The sequence below is a fragment of the Neoarius graeffei genome, chromosome 27 (genome assembly GCF_027579695.1).
Source record: "Neoarius graeffei isolate fNeoGra1 chromosome 27, fNeoGra1.pri, whole genome shotgun sequence".
In the NCBI taxonomy this organism is placed as follows: Eukaryota; Metazoa; Chordata; class Actinopteri; order Siluriformes; family Ariidae; genus Neoarius; species Neoarius graeffei.
In genome coordinates, this window is record NC_083595.1 from 24,179,543 (window position 1) to 24,199,067 (window position 19,525).

General features: G+C 40.7%; 2 protein-coding genes across 4 annotated transcripts in view; one reads left to right on the top strand and one right to left on the bottom strand.

Annotated features, from left to right (window-relative positions):
* Positions 1 to 6,366, bottom strand: part of syt13 (synaptotagmin XIII) — a 119,341-nt gene extending 112,975 nt beyond the window's left edge. The window contains exon 1 of the mRNA XM_060911344.1: positions 6,249 to 6,366. The gene's annotated coding sequence lies outside the window, so the exon portion shown is untranslated. The remainder of the gene's footprint in view (positions 1 to 6,248) is intronic.
* A 225-nt stretch (positions 6,367 to 6,591) lies between these two features.
* The window catches only part of fbxo3 (F-box protein 3), a 61,463-nt gene continuing 48,529 nt past the window's right edge, over positions 6,592 to 19,525 (top strand). For all 3 annotated transcript variants that reach the window (XM_060911677.1, XM_060911678.1, XM_060911679.1), the window contains exons 1-4: positions 6,592 to 6,703; positions 14,213 to 14,302; positions 14,426 to 14,589; positions 14,782 to 14,896. In XM_060911677.1, the coding sequence (XP_060767660.1) occupies positions 6,612 to 6,703; positions 14,213 to 14,302; positions 14,426 to 14,589; positions 14,782 to 14,896 (461 nt within the window). In that variant the 5' untranslated portion in view covers positions 6,592 to 6,611. The remainder of the gene's footprint in view (positions 6,704 to 14,212; positions 14,303 to 14,425; positions 14,590 to 14,781; positions 14,897 to 19,525) is intronic.

Here is a 19,525-nt window from a genome sequence, read left to right on the forward strand (position 1 = left end):
AAAAAAGGAGGTGAAATTAAATTCTCTCAAATAACCTAGTAGCCTTTAGGAATGTCATAATATGTATCCATGCTAATGGTTTAACTGTGGAAAAGGAAAGTAAATCTTCTATTGTTAATGTTGTGTATCCTAATGCTTTGACCCTTTCTAGTAGGATTTCTCTTTCTGTATTGTAAGCTTGACACTGTAGCAAAACATGTTCCACTGTTTCTATTTGGTTGCATGATGCACATTGACCAGTATTATGCTTTCCTACTACATAGAGACCATGGTTAAGGCCGGTGTGTCCTATTCTTAACCTTGTAATTATTGTTTCCCCCCTTCTGTTCCAGTTACCCTGCCTTTTTGAAGGGACTACCTGCTGAATCTTGTGAAGAAATCTCCCCTTTGTGTTTGTATGCCATTGTTTTTGCCATAACTTGCTTACTTTAGTTTTGATTATGGTTTTAACTTCGTTTTTACTTAATGGCACACCTAAATCACCCAAACTCAATTTAAGGGCTTTTTTGGCCAGAGAGTCCACTACTTCATTGCCATGTATTTCTACATGTGCTGGAACCCAAATGAAACTTACAGCTATATCCCTATGATTTAAACGGTATAAACTCTGATAAATTTCATATATTAAGTCAAGCCTGCAAGAAGACAGAAAGTTTAGAATACTGACCAAAGCTGCCATGGAATCTGAACATATAACAAAACTGTTTGGCTTAGAATCTTCTATCCAGACCAGTGCAAATAAAATAGTTAGCAGCTCCACAGAATAGACTGCCAGGTTGTCTGATGTTCTACGCTTAAGTGATGTTTCAAACTCCGGTATGTATACTGCTGCTCCTGTCTTTCCTGTGTCTGGATCTTTTGAACCATCAGTGTATATTTGAACCATTCCATTATTTCGTGCTTAAGTACTGTTGCACCATAGCATTCATCCCACCATATTCATTACTGTGCTTTGACAGCTTAGCAATTTCAAAATCTACTGTAGGCATGGGGAATAACCAAGGAGGAGTAGCTGGTAATGCTACTGTGCAGCTCAGAGATATTTTTGTCAAGCCCAACTTCTCAGCTTCACCATCTCCTATCCATCCAAAACTATTATATTGCTTGTGCCCATGTTCCCAACACTTTTCTAGGACTGCTTTAGTTGGGTGATCCTGTCTGTGTCCCTGCAATGTGGCCCAGTAAGTCATGTTTAGCTGTAGACGTCGCAGTGAAAGTGGCATTTCACCAACCTCTACCTGCAGTGCCAGAACTGGTGAAGTCTTAAAAGCCCCACAACATAAATGTAAAGCCTGTGCCTGAATAACATCCAGTTTCTGCAAATGGGATTTTGCAGCTGACCCATATGTAATACATGCATAATCTAGGGCTGACCTAATTAAAGCAGTATAGATGTGCTTAAGAGACCTCATACTTGCACCCCAGCTACTTCCTATGAGACATCTCATAATATTTACTGCCTTTTTGCACTTGGTTATGACCTTCTGGATATGTTCTCCATAAGTTAATTTATGGTCCATCCACACACCTAGAAATCTAATACATAAGACTTGCTTAATTGGTTGCCCATAAAGAGTAATCTGAACATTGGGGTTAACTCGCTTTTTGGAGAAACACATTACTTGGGTTTTATCAACAGAGAAACGAAAACCCCATTTATTACCCCACTCTTCCACATTATTGACAGCTACTTGTAGTTTCTTTTGCACAAATGCTGCATTACGGCCTCTGACCCATAGCGCCCCATCATCTGCATATAATGACCTACCAAGACTAGCATCAACTCCAGAAAAAACATCATTAATCATAATGTTAAAAAGAATAGGACTACATACACTGCCTTGGGGAGTTCCATTTTCTATGGAGTAAGTATTAGAATGAGATGCCCCAACCCTTACTTCTATACTCCTGTCCCTTAAAAAATCCATCACCCAGTTATACATTCTCCCACCTATGCCCAAGGAATCTAACTTGATGAGAAGACCCTCTTTCCACAGCATATCATATGCCTTCTCCACATCAAAAAATACTGCATTCACTTGCTCCTTGTTGGCCTGAGCCTTCCTGATCTCATTTTCTAGACATACAACTGGGTCCATGGTGGTCCTTCCTTTCCTAAATCCACTCTGATGGCAAGTAAACAAGTTTCTGCTTTCCACCACATATGTTAGTCTGTCTGTAACCATACGTTCCATAATTCTGCACATATTTGATGTTAAGGCAAAGGGTCTATAGCTAGTAGCCTCACACTTATCTTTACCAGGTTTTCCAATAGGTATAATAACTGAGTGCTTCCAAGCCAGTGGTAGGGTCCCTGATTCCCATACCCTATTATATAGTTTTAAAATTATCTCCTGAGCTTCAGGGGTTAAACACTCCACATCTTGTAACATATTTCATCCTTACCAGGGGATGTTGCTCTAACCCCAGCCAAGGCTCTTTTCAGCTCAAATAAGGAAAAAGGAACATCCAATGCTCCATTACCATCATTCTTTTTATCAAATATGTTAGGGTGATCTCTTAACATTTCATTTCTACCTGCTCTTGTTTCTGGAGTCAAATTCTCAGAGCTATGAACTCTTACAAATGTTTTAGCTAATGCTTCAGCCTTGTCTTCGTTGCTGATCATTACTTCATCCTTATACCTTATAGCTGGTAGTGTGAACTCCCTTCTAATACCACCCATCTTCCTTATCATACTCCACACATCATTAATTTGAATATCCCTTCCTATTTTACTACAGAAATGTTGCCACTGTTGTCGCTTGGCTTGTCTAACTACTCTCCTAACCACTGCTTGGGCCTTCTTGTATGCCACTAAGTCATTAAAAGAAAATGTAGCTTTAACTTTCTTAAAAGCTTTGTTCCTTTCCTGTATAGCCTTTTTGCAGTCATCTGTCCACCAAGGAACCATTTTACGCTGTCCATGGCCACTGCCCTTACCAATAATCTGTAATGCAGTAGAATGCATAACTTCTGTTATTATTCCATTAAAATCATCCACGCTATCACAATTGTCTGTGTTTATTCCTTCCAACTTAACACTACTGAACATACTGTATGCTGTCCAGTTAGCATTCTTTAATTTCCATCTAGGGGAGCCTACCTCCTCCAGTCGAACATGCCCCACTCCAATTTCACACATAATTGGATAGTGGTCACTACCTATAGTGGTATCTCCAGACACTTCCCATTTAGTGACACTGGCTATTGGTTCAGATACCACAGTAAGGTCAATTGGGGATTCCAATCCTCTTGCCACATCTACTCTAGTTCCCCTTCCATCATTCACACACACCAAGCCCCTATCCTCTAGGAATTCCTCGACCATATTACCATTGTGATCTGTGTGTGTACTACCCCAAAGAGTGCTGTGCGCATTAAAATCCCCACACCATACCATCTTATTAGTTACTTCTCCAATGATACTATCAAAGATCTCTCTACTTAATTTCTTACATGGGTTGTAAAAATTCACTATCCACACATTTGAGTTGCCTATCCATACCTCTACTACTATTGCTTCTGATTCTTTACTTACACTTATAACCCTATAGCCTAGCCCCTGTTGAATAAAGGTAACTATGCCACCTCCAGTACCACCTTCCCTGTCCCTTCGAATAGCAACATACCCATATAATACAAAATCTAACTGTGATTTGAGCCAAGTTTCTTGTATACATATTACTTGAGGTTTCTCATTCATTTCTTCAATGAAACTCTTGAACTCTTGCCCATTAGCACAAAGACTACGGGCATTCCATTGTAGAATCATAAAGACCATTACAAACCAGTACATGATGACTGTGTATCTTGTAATTCAGCAGTGAGTGTCTCATTTATCATTTCTACAGTTATCTCCCCCACATCAAGATATTTTTTTGCAGCCCTTATGATAATTTTGATCCTGTCTGTTCTGCTCTGAGTTTGGGCTGAACAGTTAATTATTTCGGCAAGGAAGGCCACAAACTTAACCTTATCCACTCCCACATTTATCTTATCTGCTGTATGGCCATTTGCATGATTTAGGTTCTGCTCCATCACTCTCCTCATTGGTGGTTGTTGTACCATAACTTTGTCTGTCTTTGTAGCTCTATTAACTTTTTTGATAGCCTCAGCATATGTGAGCTTCTCCTCCACTTTAACTCTTTGTACCTCAGCTGCTCGTTTGTGTGCCTCACATCCCTTATATGCTGCGCTATGCTCACCACCACAGTTACAACATTTGATTTTTGTTCCCTCATTACATTTGCCATATTCATGACCTTCCTCCCCACATTTGCCACAACGCTGTTTACCTCTACACACTGCTGCCACATGCCCAAATCTCTGACATTTGAAACATCTTAACGGTGGTGGAATGTACGGCCTCACCTGATAGCTTAAATATCCTACCTTGACTCAAACCGGCAGCACTTCTTCACTGAATTGTAGCATAATAGATAAGCTTTCCTGCTTGCCCCCATTCCTAGTATACATCAACCGTTTTGCTTTCACTACTTTAGCTCCTGTTACATTACTCAAAACATCTTCAATTGGTATGTCAGTTGCTACCCCTGTGATTACCCCTTGTACTGTTCTCTTTCCTCCCCAAGCAAAACACTTCACTCTCTTTCCATCTAAGGATGTTAGTTTAATTACACGCTCTTGCTGCTCAATGTCCTTACATATAATCAGTAGATTTCCATCTCTAAGGGGTTTAACACTCACTTCTCCAATACTATCATTCAAAGCTTTAGTCAGCTTCAATGGATTGACAGAATCAAACTGGAGCTTTACCTTAAAACCTTCCGGTTTTCTCACACTGATAACACTATCCACATCCGAATTCCAAGAACCTTCTGAGTTGTTTTTCTTTCATTTAGTTCTACTTTTATGTCTCACTTGCCATCCATCATTACTGTTTGTTTCTCCCGCGTCCTCTCCCTCCATCTCCACCTCAACCTCTACTCCTGCGTCATTTCCTGCCATCTCTGCTCCACACCCTCCCACTTGCGCCATCTGCCGGCTAGAGATAATGAGATGAGATGAGTATTATAGACCCCTTTCACATGACGTCACCGCGCCGCGAGATTTTGTTAGGCGCCATATTGGAAGACCAAGTACATGCACTCACAATATAAAACAAAGTATGAGCGAGAGTAAAGTGACACAATGGATGATAATTCGGGTTATGTGAGTACATTACCAGGTGCAGAAAGGGCAGGTATGTGGAGAAACTGGCTGTGATTGATGGGTTTGACCCATATGATAAGACTCAGAAAAAATTATGTGAATCCAAGCACACAGTTTAACGCAAAAGTTCGTTTATATCCCGACCTTGTCAGCTGTCAGATTTATGTTAATGGACCCGGTAAGCTGGTAAATAATTTTTTTTTCTTTACCAAATTCTAACAGAAAACGAGAGCACCTGAAAGGGAAAACCGAGCCGAGCCGCCTCACGGCTGTAATGCAAATTGCTTTCCTCCTCTGTATACAAGTGCGCTTCCATGGCAGGGAAAAAGAAACTACATTTTGCCGCCTATGTAGTCCCCTATTTAAACAAATAGGAGTCATTCAGGATTCAGCCATGTTTTTGCTCCGTGCTTTTGCTCGACCAAAGTTATACAGTATTATGAGCTTTAAATTGCATAAATAAAACCATTTGGTGAAACTTTGAAGAAGAGATTGTACTGGTTTAAAATTTTTACCGAACGTTTTCATGTCGAATCCAATTAATACACTAGTAGAATCGATGACTAGTTTAGTAGGCCAAAACTTTTTTCAATTTTTGACTGTACCAGCCTGAAAAAACTTGCGACAGTCAAATGGGAAAAAAGCAAGCGGGTCATGTTGTACTGGACTAATCTATGACTGATGAGTATAGTAAGTGATACTAGTACTGATACAATAAAACAGACGACTGTAATCTGGTAGGCAGCACGATTTATATTATTTCTCGGTGTCAGATACATAAGGAGGACCGGACACCAATTCTGCCATCTGTTTGCTACCCAGACATTGTAAACTATTTGTTGTTTACACCCAGTGGCCTACACTGCTGATGACTTGAAAGCCTACAAAGGGCTACAGGCTTACAATTATGTTGTTAGTGGCTTGGTTCGTGATATTACAGCTGTTATTAAGAATAACCTACACATAGTTATTATTATTAAATTGTAGAAGTCTGGGAGGCTTGCTCTTCATACAGTTATCAACTTGAGGCCAATTTAGCATGTTTTAAATCTGAATTTCTTGCGTTTGCTTACCTCAAAGTGTCCGCAGATCATGCACAGACTTATACATTATATCCACAGTTTTTTGCCAAGTCTCACACAGGTTTCTTTCAAGTCTACTGTTGGGCCAATAAATCATAACAGCTTAGATTTGTTTGTTTAAGTCGTTTGCCACTCCACTTTATTCTCATGGGTTCACATACCGCTGCCGTTATTACGAGTTTGTTGGTCTTCCAAAATGGCGCAGGGTCTGTTTACTTCCGGTTTCGGGTGTTCGGCTCTAGTGACGTCACTCGTGTTTACAAATAAACACAAACGGAAGGCAGATGTGGAGAAAAACCCCGCCCACTCGCATGTGAAAGTTGCGTGGGCGGGGCTTTATTCTCACGTACCAAGATGGCGGCAGCCACTATGCTCAGTTTGGATAGTTTACCGTCCGACCCTTTGTTATTGATTCTATCGTTTCTTGACTTCAGAGATTTGGTCAGGTGAGCGGTTATCACCTTTCTGAGTTTGTGCAGTTAGGCATGGTTAAAGACCAAGTTCCTCAAAGTATTGGGAAAGTTTTGGTTAGCTGGCTATTGTTGCTGGAGAAGAGGCAAACTAGACTAGCTTATGTTCCTCAGTGCACTAAAATAGTGAGGTTATAGTCAGACACTGTAGAACTGCTGTGTTTTAGTGTTTATGCATATTCTTGTTAATGACAGCATCGCATCAGCGTGAGGAGCAACATGTTTATCTAACGCACGAAAGCACGTAGTTAGCTAGTTAGCTGTGTTTACTGTGTGTGAGGCTCTTTAACCAGCCAACCACTACCACCGTAGATGTAAACAAGCTGGCTCTAGGGAACGAGCAGCTGAAAGTACTGCGGGTTAGTTTGTGTTAGATGGCCGATAGCCTTTTAATTTTATTTATTCTCTAGATAGCAACACTTATCTTGATATGAACGCTGCATTGTACACCACACTTAGGTACTGTTAGCTAGTTAGCCATTAAAAATATTCTCGCTGGCTACAGTACATCCACACCACATTAATATAGTACGGTAGTATGCTGGCTATGCGCTGTATAAGTAGCTTTACTAAATGTAACGTCACAATAAAGCTCTAATTTTGTGTCCTTTTAATAAGTGCTAACTGACATGAATTTGTTTTAGTTTTCTTAAGCAATAATTATCAGTGTTAATTGTTTAGTTTTCATAATAGACTAACAATGAAAATTTGAAAGTTAGTAAAAGATAAAAAAATGGTTGGATCTCTAACTACCTTTCTGGCTGCTCTTTTCTACTAAGTGGCACAAAAACTAATTTAAAGCAAATTATTTGATCTTGCACTGGTTTCTTATCATTTTGGCCTTTGCAATATTAATATTTCAAAAGGAATTTCAGGAATCGATGAAGAGAAATTAAATATGCTTGTGTCCAAAGTTCTGAACATAAAGATGTTCTTTTTGATCCTCAAAAATGGCATAAAAAGTATACACAAACTGAAAATGTGAAATAAAATAACATTTAGACTCAGTCACATTTAATTAATGGTTCATTTATGAATGTAGGCAAGTGTGCTCTGAGGTGCTGGAAGGAATATAATGAAAGGAGATAACAAAACTCAAATGAATAGGTCCCTAAAAGAAATTAATTGCTGAACAGCAGGTTACTTAAAATCTAATCTGATGTTATAGTGAACATTTAATTATATTAAAACCTCCAAAAAAATTATATTCAAGCATCTTTGAATAGCATGGGAGTGTGCTTCACCACATCCAGGTCCTCAGCCCAAAGCATGGTGTCTTTTGTACGTAAATGTGCCTGTTAGGCCAAGAAAAAATAATTGTTTGTTTCCGGTTACCCGACCGACCGTTTAAAAAATGCCCCGACCCTAGACTTTTTTGTTAGATGTTTAAAAAAAATGTATTTTCGCCGACCAACAATAAATTTTGAAAAAAAAAAATCTGCATTACGATTTGCATAATATTGTCGATCTGACAAATGACTAATTCTAAAACGCATATATCGGACAAGAAACACTCATTGATTTCTCACGGCCTCAATCTGACGTCATGACCTCTTTCCGGGAAACTCCGGCTTGTGTTGTACACAACACTAGGCATCATGGCGGCCAACGAAGTGTTCTCGATTACCGTGATCGGTTGCGACCACACGGAAGATTGTAAGACAATAAGTTCATTTTATAAGTTTTCAACTGTAAAAGAACTCTACGAGCATTATCATCCTCCGCTGGACGAGTCATGCAAACAGTATACACACAGCGCCCAGGCTAACGGCGGTATCGATATCACGATGGAAATCACGTTGGAAAGCCTGCTCAGCAATTTTGGCTTGCAGGCACTGACATTTGAATGTAAACGGAAGCCGGAGTTTCAAAAAATGTTAGCTATCAAAACAAAAATACTAAAAGTACACTGATTGATCATTTTGTATAATAGCAGGTCCAAAAGTCTAAAGATGTTTTTGATTGTTCTTTGTATTCATATTAAACATACAAGTTCACAACATAGTGTTCCTAATAAAGTTAAGGTTCAACATTTGTAGTTGTTATGTTTATAGTTCCTTTAAGCGTCCGAGCACTCCATATTTTATCCATGGGCTCCGAATCCTGTATTCCACAAGCTTCACTGGTTTTCTTAGGCCTGGTTCTGGATGGTTGAGTCACAGAATGACACTTCCCCACTATGTGCCACTGTTTGTCCCACACCTAAAATTTATTAAAAAAAAAAAAACCTACCTACCCGGTATTTTGTGTGATAAAATAAAATAAAAAGACCTACCTACCTACCCTATTTTTTTTCAAGATGTAATAGGAAACAAACAATTATTTTTTTCTTGGCCTTACTCAGTTGAAGGACAAATAATAAAGGTCCATGTTTGCACATTAAGTTATTGAATGCTAACACTATTCAAATTGTAATACTGATCTTTGGATACAGGAATACTATGTGCACAAGATTGATTGTTACTTTTACAACCCCGATTCCAAAAAAGTTGGGACAAAGTACAAATTGTAAATAAAAATGGAATGCAATAATTTACAAATCTCAAAAACTGATATTGTATTCACAATAGAACATAGACAACATATCAAATGTCGAAAGTGAGACATTTTGAAATTTCAAGCCAAATATTGGCTTATTTGAAATTTCATGACAGCAACACATCTCAAAAAAGTTGGGACAGGGGCAATAAGAGGCTGGAAAAGCTAAAGGTACAAAAAAAGAAACAGCTGGAGGACCAAATTGCAACTCATTAGGTCAATTGGCAAAAGGTCATTAACATGACTGGGTATAAAAAGAGCATCTTGGAGTGGCAGCAGCTCTCAGAAGTAAAGATGGGAAGAGGATCGCCAATCCCCCTAATTCTGTGCTGACAAATAGTGGAGCAGTATCAGAAAGGAGTTCGACAATGTAAAATTGCAAAGAGTTTGAACATATCATCATCTACAGTGCATAATATCATCAAAAGATTCAGAGAATCTGGAAGAATCTTTGTGCGTAAGGGTCAAGGCCGGAAAACCATACTGGGTGGCCGTGATCTTCGGGCCCTTAGACAGCACTGCATCTCATACAGGCATGCTTCTGTATTGGAAATCACAAAATGGGCTCAGGAATATTTCCAGGGAACATTATCTGTGAACACAATTCACCGAAGTCCTGCCTCAAGTGGAGGAGTTTAAGTATCTCGGGATCTTGTTCACGAGTGAGGGAAGGATGGAGCGTGAGATCGACAGGTGGATCGGTGCAGCCTCCGCAGTGATGCGGTCGCTTTACCGGTCCGTCGTGGTGAAGAAGGAGCTGAGCCAAAAGGCGAAGTTCTCGATTTACCGGTCAATCTACGTTCTGACTCTCACCTTTGGGTAATGACCGAAAGAACAAGATCGCGGATACAAGTGGCCGAAATGAGTTTCCTTTGCAGGGTGGCTGGGCACTCCCTTAGAGGTAGGGTGAGAAGCACAGTCACTCGGGAGGAGCTCGGAGTAGAGCCGCTGCTCCTCCACATCGAGAGGAATCAGCTGAGGTGGCTCGGGCATCTTTTTTGGATGCCTCCTGGACGCCTCCCTGGGGAGGTGTTCCAGGCATGTCCCCCCGGGAGGAGGCCCCGGGGAAGACCCAGGACACACTGGAGGGACTATGTCTCTCGGCTGGCCTGGGAACGCCTCGGTGTTCTTCCTGAGGAGCTGGGCAAGGTGTCTGGGGAAAGGGAAGTTTGGGCTTCCATGCTCAGACTGCTGCCTCCGCGACCCGGCCCCGGATAAAGAGCAATTCCAGCGTTATGGACGTGACACTTGAACTCAAAATGGCAACAAATGACCCAGTGCATGTTTTATCGTCTCCCAGTATTTAAACAGGTGTTGCATATTTTAAGGCTGTACCATACTGGAGAAGTGATAGAACAAGAACAATTCCCATAGTACATCTAGGGCATAGGTGGCCAACCCGCGGCTCGCGAGCCGCATGCGGCTCTTTGCCTGGTGTCATGCGGCTCTCACCTTCACGTCCAAGTTGGTGTTCGTTTGTGGTTTTATGTGCGTTTTCGCTTCACTGCAGTTAATTACGGTTATTTTATTAAAGGTGCTTCGCTTGGTTTCATTACGGTATTTTCACATCATGACAAATGCGCAGGTGTGTGAGATGATATGCTAAATTTCAGATCTCAAAATAGCAGGGAAAAAATGCACTTCAAAAAGAAAATATGAAGATGAGAACAGGACGTTTTTAACAGAGTGGGAGGATTTATATTTTTTCGTTGAACGTTATGGCAAGCCATTCTGCCTTCTATGTCAGTCGTCATTGTCGCATTTCAAGTCTTCAAATCTTCAGCGTCACTTCAGCTCACTACATGCTAAAATCGACCAGGACTTTCCGAAAGAGAGTGAACTTCGTAAACACAAGTTAATCACGTTAAAAAGTCAATCACAAAAGAAGGTACAGCTCTTCAAAAAATTTACAAAACAATCAGAGACAGTAACACATGCATCGTATAAACTGGCTTGGAACATTTCTGGTGAGTTTCATACCATCCCTGCTGCTGAGGCTTGGGATACGCGCTGGGCGTGCAAGCCTGAGTAGTGGGTGAGTGCTCATTCAGTTTTGATGCCTTGAGTGAGAGTAGAGTATACTGTAAGTGTAAATAGTCATGAGAACACAGAACACATTGAATGAGAAGGTGTGTCCAAACTTTTGGCATGTAGTGTATATACATTATGTATTTGTTCATTTGTTTTCCAGTTATCAATTTGTGTGTGTGCGTGTGTGTTCTTCTTTCAAAAATTTGAGCATTGTATTATATTTTATCTATATTTGCACTTGCACTGATCACTGTTCTCAGTGCCTATGGAGCTTGTACTGTTTGAGGAAATTAAATTAGCACTTTGTAATTTCCATTTTCCGACTGACTGTATTTATTTGAATACTTATTTATTTGAATGCAGGTCTTGTGCAGGTCATGCAATTGAGAATTCAAGCTGAATCAAAATGGCTTTTGCATTTTCGATGTTAAACAGGTAACTCCAAAATGCACTAGAATACAGGAAATTGCATCTAAGAAATCCAAAATTTTTCGGGGGAGGCCCCCCGGAACCCCCCAATGGGGGGAATCCCCACATGTAAACAATGTCTGCCTTTGTGCCCCACCTACAATTTTCTTCACCAGTCGCCACTGTTGAAAATGACTGGCCTGTGGTCTTGGTACTGCAGTAAATGTATCATTATCATGTTGGTGTGGGGCATTGGTTAAGTTGGAGTGTGACATCAATGTGGCTGTGTGTGTGTGTGTGTGTGTGTGTGTGTGTGTCCGCGCGCGCAGAAGGAAGGGTAATATTTGTGTGCCCATGTTCATGTGCCGATGTGGCTCTTTGCCGTAACACAGTAAGAATTGTGGCTCTTGGGCTCCGACTGGTTGGCCACCCCTGATCTAGGGCATGCCAGAAAATGCCAATAAAAGATGCGTTATGGACGTGACAGAAAAAGTATCACTTTTCTTGGGTGACTGTACATTTTTATCAAACTCTGTGAAATTGTAAACCTAATGTCGAAATGGAGATATCCATTTGATAGAGGGGTCCAAGGTGAATATTAAAAAAATCTTTGTTTAAAATATTTTGTATTTCATGCAGAGTTTTGGAAGGAAAAGTCAGCGTTATGGATGTGACGAAATTCCGTTATGGATGTGACGCGTCTGAAATAGACATGGCATATGTTTAGAAAATCAGCAATTTAACCACCATAACCCTTTGAAAAACTCTCTAAATATCAGCTAAAACTATCAAAGTTCTTAAATAATATTTAGGATGGCTATTGTTTTGCTGTTTTGTGGATTTTAGCATACATTTCTGTGGCTTGTGGGAATAATATAGAATTGTACATGATCAAAGTTGATTTTAGCTTGGGTTTTACATTATAAGAAAGAAAGACTGACAGTGACATATTAGGTTGGTTACAAATTGGTTCAACTTATTCACATCTGTAAAATACAGGCCTAGGTGATATCTCTGGGAGTGGTTTTGATGTATTACGTTGCTTTATTTTTGCATGGTGAGGTTGACATTTACATGGAATTGCCCTAAAGTGGAAGAAGACGAGACAAGACAATTCACCGTGCCATCCACCGTTGCCAGCTAAAACTCTATAGTTCAAAGAAGAAGCCGTATCTAAACATGATCCAGAAGCGCAGACGTCTTCTCTGGGCCAAGGCTCATTTAAAATGGACTGTGGCAAAGTGGAAAACTGTTATGTGGTCAGACGAATCAAAATTTGAAGTTCTTTATGGAAATCAGGGACGCCGTGTCATTCGGACTAAAGAGGAGAAGGACAACCCAAGTTGTTATCAGCGCTCAGTTCAGAAGCCTGCATCTCTGATGGTATGGGGTTGCGTTAGTGCGTGTGGCATGGGCAGCTTACACATCTGGAAAGACACCATCAATGCTGAAAGGTATATCCAGGTTCTAGAGCAACATATGCTCCCATCCAGACAACGTCTCTTTCAGGGAAGACCTTGCATTTTCCAACATGACAATGCCAAACCACATACTGCATCAATTACAGCATCATGGCTGTGTAGAAGAAGGGTCTGGGTACTGAACTGGCCAGCCTGCAGTCCAGACCTTTCACCCATAGAAAACATTTGGCGCATCATAAAACGGAAGATACGACAAAAAAAGACCTAAGACAGTTGAGCAACTAGAATCCTACATTAGACAAGAATGGGTTAGCATTCCTATCTCTAAACTTGGGCAACTTGTCTCCTCAGTCCCCAGATATTTACAGACTGTTGTAAAGAGAAAAGGTGTCACAGTGGTAAACATGGCCTTGTCCCAACTTTTTTGAGATGTGTTGTTGTCATGAAATTTAAAATCACCTAATTTTTCTCTTTAAATGATACATTTTCTCAGTTTAAACATTTGATGTCATCTATGTTCTATTCTGAATAAAATATGGAATTTTGAAACTTCCACATCATTGCATTCCGTTTTTATTTACAATTTGTACTTTGTCCCAACTTTTTTGGAATCGGGGTTGTACTACTGTACACATTATACTTGCTATAAGTATGGATGTTTATCTTGTTATTGATTAAGCAAACCAAGCATTGGTTTCTATTTATTTATTTATTTATTTTTATTTACATGCACTCTGACCGGATATAATTTTGATGAATGACATTGTTGGAGGAACTTGCAGGCATTCCTTTTGCAGTTAGATTTGACCCTGTGCAATTTTGATGAGTGTAATTGCTACTTTTGTGCTATTTTTGTGCATATTACACAGCTTGATAGATTTATATTAATAAAATATGAATTAAAGAAACACCATTGTAGGCACCCAGATATTAATGAACCTTGCCAAGGGTTTAAAACAATCTCCTTTAAAATGACTGTTACATTATATTGCACACTTTCTAAGTCTTTGTAACAAAGATATAAGGTTAAAAATGAAAAATTGAGGTCTGATATTGGCTCCTTGGGGTTTATTTTTCTCACTCTCAGTTGCAGTCTTGTAAGTCGGCGTCTGAATGAGCTGACAGGTCATAACCCTTTATGGAAGAGGCTTTGCCAAAAGCACTGGCTTGTCACAGAGTAAGTTCAACAAGCCGCTTCACTCAGTATGTCAAACTGAGCAAGTCTCCTTTTTGCTTTTGATCACTGTGTATTTAATTCCATTTTTATTATCATATCTAAGATGCTAGTTTACCTTTTTAGAGCTGATAAAGGGCAGAGAGGGCAGAGCTGGCGGGAATTGTTCCATGACTTTTATGCTGACCTTGGTCGCTACATAGATTGCTACAGCACATTGAAGAAAGCTTGGGATGACCTGAAGTTCTACCTGGGCCAAAAATGCCCACGAATGATTGCCTCCCTCAAAGGTGCATACAGTCATCCTCTCATTTTTGTTTTTCTTCAGTACAACTTAAATGTTGTAAGCATTTAAGTATTCCTTGAAAACTAGAAATGAACTTCTATGCATCTTGCTACAGTGAGTGTAACTAAGCAGGATGAAAAACGTCCCAACACAATAGCATCGAATATAACCGTCATGTCTTATTCTCTGTCAATAGAGGGCGCAAAAGAGGAAGAACTGGATGCAATTGAAGCCCAAATCGGCTGCAAGCTCCCCAACGACTACCGCTGTTCCTACAGGATACATAATGGACAGAAATTAGTGGTTCCTGGGTGAAGCACCTTCTGAGAAATACACAAATAAAAATTACTTCTGTGACATTGAAACATGCACAAAGCATTTACATATGGGTCATTCCACGTCAATTCAACCGGGGCCCGCGCACTTAGGTCTCAAAAAATTCTGAAAAAATCACCAGATGTACCCATGTTACCTAGGAGAAACACTGTAAATTTATTTGAATGTAAGCTGTATACTTTACATGTTACAGCCAGTTTTACTGGGGGAGGGGGGTGTCAATTTTGTTCACTTTTTTTTTGTTGTCAAAGTTCACAAGCCCATAGCTCAAGAACTAAACCATGTAGGAGGCTCAAATTTTGCATGCTGGTACATAAATAGGAATAGTATGTAGCAAAATTGTCATTTTGGGTCTGGGTGATCCTGCATGGTCATAGCACTCCCTCAAAAATGATCAAAATTTTATTGGAGTTTTTGGCTGTGCTCTGTTTAGGCCTTCAGAAGACATTTTTATCCAACATAGGCTCTTGATTTTTTTTCCCTTATTGAGATAAGTAGAAACACTCTCAAAAAAAGCAATAAACAGAAAGGAAACTCTATCAGTGTTTGAACAGAAGATCTCACAAGTCTGACAAATCATTTTGGATGTCATTTTCAGAGCACCGTAACACCTTGTGGGAATTTGCGCATATTTTTAAAATATTTTTTTCTTTATTCTCCATGATCCCTTCTTTTTAAAAACACCAATTTGGCTTGTCTTACTCAAATCTTTCTTTTTTATTTTCCACCCTGAACATGGGCAAAATGCACCATTGAGAGCAATATGTTTTCTATAACATTAATGTAAAGAGTAAATAACCAAAGGCCAATTTTTCCCTGACATGATCACCTGAGAGTGCCTGTGCAGGGGTGGCGGTATCCTTTTCAATTTCAATGATTCAGTGATTTTAGGGGCACCTGTGGTTACTCTCAATATTGAGAGTGGTGGTGACTTTTTCAGAATTTTTTGAGACCCAAGTGCGCGGGCCCCGGTTGAATTGACGTGGAATGACCCAATAGGGAGTATCAGGTATTTATCCTCTCATGGATGAAAAGCAATCCTAAGGTGTCATTGAGTCATCCTGTTGGTGTGGGTCACTGGAGGCTGGGTGTGAACGGCCGAGAGAGTCGTTAGGGTGATCAGTGGATTGTTGGTTCTCTCTGTCCTCCTGTGAGTCACTGAAAACAGCTGGGTTTTGGTGTGCATTCAGTTGTCTCGGAAGTGTGCCAAAGACTGCATTGTAGGTGGCTGATAAATGATGTCTTAGCCCATGTTTACATTAGACCGTATCAGCGGATCATCAGATTAACGTTTTTAAAACGATTAGTGTGCACACAGCAACACCAATACACGATTTGCGTGCACACAGCAACACCAATGCACGGATACGCTCGGCTCCACAGGCATCCTGCGCTCCAAATCACTCCGCCCTGAACAGCGAGTGCCCTCTGGAGGGTGCGCACTCCGGCCCTGCGCAGCTCACAGAGCGCGCGAGTGAAGTGCACAAGCTGTGTTTTCGGGACTGAGCCGCTGTGTGTGTGATCCCAGCGCACATCGCTTACCACTTGCAAGTGGAAGGATGGCAAGCCTAAAGACAATCATAACTACACAATGGGCAGTATTTGCATCAGTATTTGCAGTATTTTCATACTTTTATACTCTTCAATGAAAGGTGATACAAGGCGGAAGTCCGCACCGTTTTTCAGCAGTCGCATCACATGACCAACGCCAGCGAATCAGGAAGGTGGATGTCACAGTGACGTTGTCCAATGACGACGCCAGCTAGAGCTCAGCACAGCGTATCCGCGTATCTCAATGTTTACACAGCACCGGATCAGACACGATCTAGATTGAATACGTGGACCCTGGTGGATTGCCGTTTCCCGGCGTTTCCAGGCGGTTTAATGTAAACGGACAGTGCATCCGCGAAGAAAACGAGACAGATATGGTCTAATGTAAACTTGGCCTTAGACCACCACCTCTGTTCAGTGATGGCCGTTCCATGTTGACAAAAATGGCTTCTTTAACTCCTCGCCCATACCAACGATCCTCTCTGGCTAAAATGCATACGTTACAATCCTGAAATGAGTGTCCTTTGTTGTTAAGATTAAGGCTACATCCACACAACAACGGCAACGAGATTTAAAAAAAAATATCGCGTCCATATGGGCAACGGATCAGTAAAATATCAGGTACATATGGCAACGCAACGCTTGCTGAAAACGATGCAATACACATGCCACACCTCTAGGGGCGCTGTAAGACGGTCCCATCGGAGACACCACAACAATAGGAGTAAGGACGCATGCGCATAAACTATTATGCGCGAGACTTCATATTAGCCACAAAGTCAGAAAAATCTGTTCGTAAAATTACGTTATAATGACCAAATACAATTAAAAGTATTTTTCCAGTCTCACCTGTGAAAGGTAATCCCATGTGATCTCGTTTGGACGGCAAACCTGTTGGTACAGTTAAACGCAGCACATGAATGAGGCATCTTTATTCTCTGCTTTGACCCATCCAATATGGCGGCGAGGATGACGTATGATTCTACGCGGAAGGCGGCGTCTTTAATGGTCCGGAATAAATTGAATGCTACACGTTGATGGGTTAATTTGTTCTTCTACGCCCTTTTTGAGGAATGTATTGTAGGACTTAAACCAACATCTGAAGAGGTGAGATCGCTCCTTTTTTTTCCCTATTTTTGCTGGCAGGATTGACTCTCTCTCTCTCACTTTGCACCATTACACAATAAATATTCACAGTGAAAATATTTTGTAAGCGCGTTTCATTAACCAAGTTATAGGATTTGTTGACAACTCTCATCGAGTTCGTTACACTTCTACCCGGCGTGAAGCACATGTGGTTGTGACGTCATCGTAAACAAATCCATTCTACTCATCCAGACGACTTCGCAACGGCACCGTTGCCAGATCTTTCCACTCTGGAACCCGTTCTCAAAAGATTTCGTTTTGGGGTACCCAAAACGCCGGTGCCATGTGGACGCCAGGCCGAAACGATAAACAATTTTATCAGATTCACCTGAATCCATTGCTGTGTGGACAGGGCCTAAGGTAGACAGCAGAGTCCTGGCCTGAGGAACTGGCTCTCCTGTGTTGAGCCATGCGCCTGTGAAGCGGTTGTTTTGTTTTTTTTCCCCAACATACGAGTCGGTGCATTCCTCACTGCACTGAATTGCACTATGTTGTCCTGTTTGTGTCTGCCTATTCTGTCCTTAGGATGGACCAGTTTCTGCTTCAGGGTGTTACTGGGTCTGAAATGTACTGGAATGTTGTGTTTGTAGAAGATCCTCCTGATTTTCTCAGACAGACCAAAAATGTAGGGAATGACAATGTTCTTGTGTTTGTTTCTGTTATCCTCCTTGTCTGTTTTGTTCCTTTTTCTGCTCTTGAAGAAAGCCCAGTTGGGATACCCGCAGTTCTGAAGTGCTTTCTTGATGTGATTCTGCTCCTTCTCTTTTCCCTCTACTGTTGTAGGAATGTTCTGAGCCCTGTGTTGTAAGGTCCTAATGACCCCCAATTTGTGTTCCAGTGGATGGTGTGAGTCGAAGAGTAGGTACTGGTCTGTGTGGGGGGGTTTCCGGTAGACCTTGATGCTAAGGCTTCTGTCTTGTCTAATGTGTACATCACAATCCAAGAAGGCTAGATTATTCCCACTGACGTCCTCCTGAGTGAAATTGATGTTGATATCCACTGCATTGATGTGCTTAGAGAAGGCTTCCACCTCATGGGTTTTGATTTTAACCCAGGTGTCATCCACATATCTGAACCACTGACTGGGAACCAACAATCCATTGATCACCCTAATGACTCTCGAGGCCGTTCACACCCAGCCCCCAGTGACCCACACCAACTAGATTCAATTTATCACTCTGCGCTACGTTTTATTACTGGGGCTAAATATTCAATACACCATTGTGACCTGTACAGCCTGTCTGGTTGTCACCCGCTGTCAGTACGCAGGCAGCTTCATTGGCTGACTTTCATTTATAAGGCAGTTATTGGTTTGCTACCATCTTATCTATCACTGTTTTCTTGGTCCTCAAATAATAGATATAACCTCAGATCAAACAATATTATTCTTTTTAATATACCAACTCCTAGAACCAATTTTGGAAAATTAGCCTTTCAATATAATGCCCCCTCAACCTGGAATGAACTCCAGAAACAGTTAAAGTTAGATTTGTTCATTCCATTGACTGATTTTAAGTTACGCATTGCCGACATATTAAAATATCAATGCAAGTGTTTTTAAGGTTAAGGCTATTCTATTGAACACATTCAGTGCATTATTTTTTATGTTTAAGTTGTAAGTATGCCAACTTTGGTCTGTGTTACCTGTTATGTGCTTGTGTTCTTATTTCATTGTGTACCTATTTCTTATGGTAATTTCTGTTCTCTTGCTGTCCAGCATACTATGTTTATGTCCTGCTCGTCTCAACCTCCATGTATTTTAAGCTATGTGTCTCTTGTCCAACATGTTATTTATGTGTTCTGCCTGTCTTTTAACCTATTGTGTGTTTTAAAGTTGTGTGTATTTTGTTGCCCTGCATGGTATGGTTTAGTTTTGCTTGTCTTATCAAATTGTGTGTGTTGTCCAG